The following is a 5028-nucleotide window of genomic DNA, read 5'->3' as shown; positions in this document are numbered from 1 at the left end:
CCAATATCTGCTCGGCGTTTTTAAATGCAAACTCAGGGTTCACGTTGCCTTAATGAGAATCTTGCTAAGGCAATTGTGTAAAAACTGTCATTAACTGTTATTATCTCGTGTGTAATGTGCCCTCAATTAAAAGCGGTATGTTGTCACGTGAATATTTCCATCGTGCTGATTGGTCATTAGTTTTATAAGAAAAAAGGGCAAATTCAACAGTTTCCTGAAAAGTTTTTTCTTACATTCGTAGTTGACCTGGATGGGCAAGAAAAGGTCCGCTCGAAAATAACGCTTAGATTAAGCTAGAAGTTCTCGTTCCCGTGCTCTGTGAAGTATGGAGAAAAACAATTCGTTAATTGGAGCTAGTAACAGAACCTTTCCAACTTTCAAGCCAGACGAATTCAACGAAGAAGACACAACAGTCTTTCAGATCACAAAGATATTCTTCTATTTTGTTATCTTATCTGCGAGTTCGTTTGGCAACAGCACAGTAGCTTACATTATCGTGTCTAACAGAAGACTTCGAACTCCGTCGAATATTCTAATCCTTAACTTAGCAATATGCGATCTGCTCACTCCTATTATCAGTATTGTATTTGATTTCGTTCTGGAAGAGAACAACTATGTATGGATTTATGGCGGAATGATGTGTAAGATCCTTTGGCCCGCGCAGACATACTTCAGTTGTGCATCATCTCTCACACTCGCCGCTATCTCGCTGGACCGTTACCGACTTATTATGCATCCGTTTAAGACGCGTTTGTCTATGAAGAAAATCTGTGTCTTGATATGCTTGGCTCACGTCCTTTCCTTGGCATCTGTTGGTCCCTACGCTTACGTCCTGAGCCTTCGAAACGGCTCGTGCGATGAACACTGGCCAAAGTTTGCATACCGCCAAGCGTACACCGTTTTCTTATTTCTTTCTCAGTATGCTTTGCCTCTGTCCTTCATGGCTTTGATGTACGGTCTTGCCGTGCGCGCATTGCAAAACTCGTCAGCCAGAATGTGCCATAATTCCATTCACTCACACTCCGTGAAGCTGACGAGGTCAGAAAACAAGAATGATAAACCGCGAAAGGTTTCGAGGACAAACTCTGTCGTAAGAACATTTAAGCGCATGGGCTCGCGGATCGACGTGTGGAGTACTCCGAATGCAAAAGCCACTAAAATGTTTGTAATAGTCGTGGTCGTTTTCGCAATTTTTATGTTTCCAAATCAAGTAGTTTGGTTGTGGGCGGATTTCGGTGGCGGACTCAACAGCGCGAACTTCACCCGCATTTCGATCGTTTCCTGGCTATTCACTTACACCAACAGCGTAGTAAATCCTATTATTTTCGGTATTTTTAGCAAAGATTTCCGCCAAGGATTTAAGCAAATATTCGAATGCACGATTCGTTGTTTTGAAAGATCACCTAACTTAGATGGAGACGAGGAGCGATTACAAAGCAGTACAAGAACTTGTACAGCGTCAGAACCTCAATAAAAATCAAGACAGCTGGGGTCTTGCCCGCCGAAATTTTGGGAGAACATAACCATCCACTATACTTGGGATTCAATAATCGTCATTTTCATGGGCTGCCTGCTCAGCTTTGCGAGGTCATTTTTAATTCTTTGTGTTCCAGCAAAGAGCTTTCGTTTAACAACTGTCACTATGATTATATTTTTCAAGTCATGCGTTCACAATCATTGACCATTCGTTCTCTATCTGATGCAAACAGAAATTAGGAAGCAATTTTAGGAATTGAAATTTTAGGCATGCGCTGTATGTTTCGGAGAGTCGTTAGCTGTGTCTTGAAGCTTTAATCAATAAGGAGAGAGGGCCTTACTTTGTAACATCTGCGCAAAACATTTAAACACGACTTTATAAATTGTTATCACTTCTGTGAATTTTTGTAAGAAATTTCTCACTGTGATCGTAATCGATTTGAATATGAACTGTTTAATTTTCATGGCTTGTTTACCTCGCAAATTAACTGGGAATAAATTCAACAACTAAATGGAAATTAATGGAGTGAGATTAAGCGTAGCGAGCACATCACAACGCACAGTTTTTCCTTATAACTTCAACTGTTGACAATTTGTGGTCAGTGAATCTAGACGATTAGATAGGGACGGGATTTAGCAACTTTTATCGGATCTTTCAGCACTTTTTACCACTAATAACCAAGTTGGATGGGTGGTTTCGTGCCAAAGCCTGAAGGCATCATAAAAGTCTTTCAATTAAGAACTATTTGACATTTACACCTCTTTGAACAATTTGTACTTTGCCTCGCAGCTTGTTTACAGATATATACTGTGAGCACCTGTGAATTCTACTTGTAAATTTACTAAGATTTTGATGTCTACAATTTGCGAAAAATGCTCAAAAGGACCCATGATGTGTTGTAAAGCGCTTTGAGGCCTCGTTACATGGAATAAAGCGCTCAGATTAATCAACAGTTTGCAAGAGACACGTTATTAAACTAAGAGTTGACTGAATCATGTTTACTGACATTTACATTAAAAGGGATGATAAGACTTAAAACTCTACTGGTCCGTACTTGAGGGCATCTTTATCTCTCTTGAAGAGTCTTGTAGACCAAACGCTCTAATTAAAAACTCACTAATTTGACTGAAAGGAATTTTCAAGTTTCCCGCTGATACTCCTTGATGGACTGAAAATTTCAAGTTCTTTGGGTAGAACAAAAAATTGTTTTATTATTGTTATCGCCTTTGTTTGAGCTTATAAAAGAATATTTTGGTCTCCTGTGGAGCACTTAACATCTCCTTTCTTGAATTTACAGATCTTATCTATTTGGGTGTGAAAAATAGGGCTTTTAAAATGCATTTATTAAAGCCTGTAAAGTATTCGGAGTATGGTACCGGGAGGCCAACCGCTTTTTTTCTAAAACTTTCAACGAAAAGGTTTCCGGAGATTAATCCTGTATAAGTAAGGGTTTCTTAAAACTGTTAACGATAAAACTCAACGGTAAAAGACGACGTTTCGACCGTACTTCGGTCATTATCAAGTGAATGGTAAAATTGAAACAGTAAGTATATGTATATGCATATAAGAAGTATAAAAAGACTTGCGGGTGTAATCGGACAATAAAAACATACAAAGAAAAAACTAATAAAAGCTAATTAAAAACCTTAGCATGAATTGAGTCCTATTGCACATTGAGCAGGTCTTAACTTATGAATAAAAAGACAATTCAAAGACTTAGAACTTCCTTCTTGTACCTTTTTATTGGCATGACTTAAGTCTCTCCACTATTACAAACACATTTTGCAGTATCTCGTCACGTGATTCACTTCACTTGTGCCGAAAACGGAACTTGTGACCGACGACCGAGCTCCACAGAGGTTTCCAATTTTTTTCTTCGCCCCAGGTTTCCCGCGTTTTTCATTTATTTAGTTAGTTATTTATTCGACCAAAAATAAGACACAAACAGCAGTGATAAACATATTAAACTTATTCAATATGTTTATCACTGCTGTTTGTGTCTTATTTTTGATCAAACTACGATGGCCCAAGAACAAAAGTATTTACGATATAGTTATTTATTAACTTCGCCACACCGAACAAAACTACAAAAGAATTCATAAAATGGGAAATAAGCTACTTGGCAGGTACACCGCAACAGCTACGGCCAATGACTGCGGGCTCAATAATTAGAAAGAACAAGGTACAAAAAATAGGCACGCATTGCGTACGTGTGCAAGTGCAGTAACACAGCGCTTTATTCCATACTGTCAACTGAGCTGCGTTTTGTCTTCCAGGAGATTCAAGTCGTCTTTGCGTAATATGTCGCTGTAATAGTACACGTTTTTTTTTGTTACCGTATATCTTTTAGTGCCATGGTAGATGTCTTAGGTAAATAACCCCCTGAGAAGACATGTGGTTACATGCAAAATACTAAACCTAGAAAGACTGAAGAAAATGAAAGGGAATCGAAAAGCATTGGCTTCGAGGTTGACATGCTGATCATTTTCAAGTCCCTTTACAACTTCTTTTTCACCCCAAGTTTAAGCGTGCACTCTGAGCTTCTGACAGCTTTCTAACATAAAAATTCATTGAGTTAAGCCTGTCCGGGAGGGGTTAGTATCTGGATGAGAAATATCAAAAATATACCACTTTGTGCCAGAAACATAGCACCGAAAATTATATTTTAATGTTCAAAAATGCGAACTTAGCGAGGTACAGGTTTTGTTAGCCTGCTTTACGCAAAGCAAATATTGATGCAAAAGTAAATAAATATGGACACATAGTTTTTAGGAAAGAGCAGAAGGAAGTTTTCACGACGGTCGATCGAGAATAAAATATTTTGCCATCAGCAACAAAATTTGCGACATGAAAAAACCAGTTTTGAACCGCAAATATACTTTTGGCTTTACAAGTAAGTCGCAAAATCGAACGTGACATCGAATTCAGCGGGCGCCGTGATCAAGTTACCTTGCGTGTTTACTTGCGAAAGAAAGGCTACATCTGTGTCAAAATGATGGCAAAACACCGGGTTTTTGTTTTAGTTAGTTTGGTTGTTTTTTTTTCTTTCAAGTGTTACAAAGTTTGACAAGAAATGTGCCAATTCAACACAAAGATCGCAATCGCCCAAATCTTGATCGAGGTTGACAATTGTTTCTGCAAAGTCAAAAATTTACTCTCCTATACGAGGTTATTTATCACCAGGTAATTCCATCGATTTGGAATTAGCAGCTGCTTTATTATTCATCAGAGTCACAAATTCTTGCCGATTTTGGGGCTCTTTTTGTTGAAACTCAAGTACTCTTCCAACTTAACTGTTTATTTTCGTGATTTATGCACGCACTGCGGGCCTATTGGCTCCACGGACACTCTTACACTCTTACGCTCTTGACTTACAACCTGGTGATTGTGCACTACCACAAAAACTATATACAGCAGAATAGATTAGAAGTTAAAAGCCTGACGGAATTACATTTAACTCATTCTGTACTATGAAATGATATATGAACTGCGGATATGAAATCAAGTGAAGCTTCCTCCCGGGAACATTAGAACCCACACATGACCAGCTC

The 5028-nt window shown here is 38.5% G+C and overlaps 1 protein-coding gene across 1 annotated transcript; it reads left to right on the top strand.

Annotated features, from left to right (window-relative positions):
- The first annotated feature begins 239 nt into the window (after positions 1-239).
- Positions 240-3149, top strand: LOC138010364 (neuropeptide FF receptor 2-like). Its single transcript, XM_068857284.1, has one exon. The coding sequence runs from the start codon at positions 326-328 to the stop codon at positions 1472-1474; it is 1149 nt and encodes a 382-aa protein (XP_068713385.1). The 5' UTR covers positions 240-325; the 3' UTR covers positions 1475-3149.
- Positions 3150-5028: the final 1879 nt, after the last annotated feature.

Source organism: Montipora foliosa, chromosome 7 (genome assembly GCF_036669935.1).
Source record: "Montipora foliosa isolate CH-2021 chromosome 7, ASM3666993v2, whole genome shotgun sequence".
Taxonomy (NCBI): domain Eukaryota; kingdom Metazoa; phylum Cnidaria; class Anthozoa; order Scleractinia; family Acroporidae; genus Montipora; species Montipora foliosa.
This window is presented reverse-complemented; position numbering and strand designations above follow the sequence as displayed.

Bases quoted from the DNA above. Each gene is read 5' to 3' on its own strand.
- LOC138010364 (XM_068857284.1), top strand. From the start codon at position 326: ATGGAGAAAAACAATTCGTTAATTGGAGCTAGTAACAGAACCTTTCCA.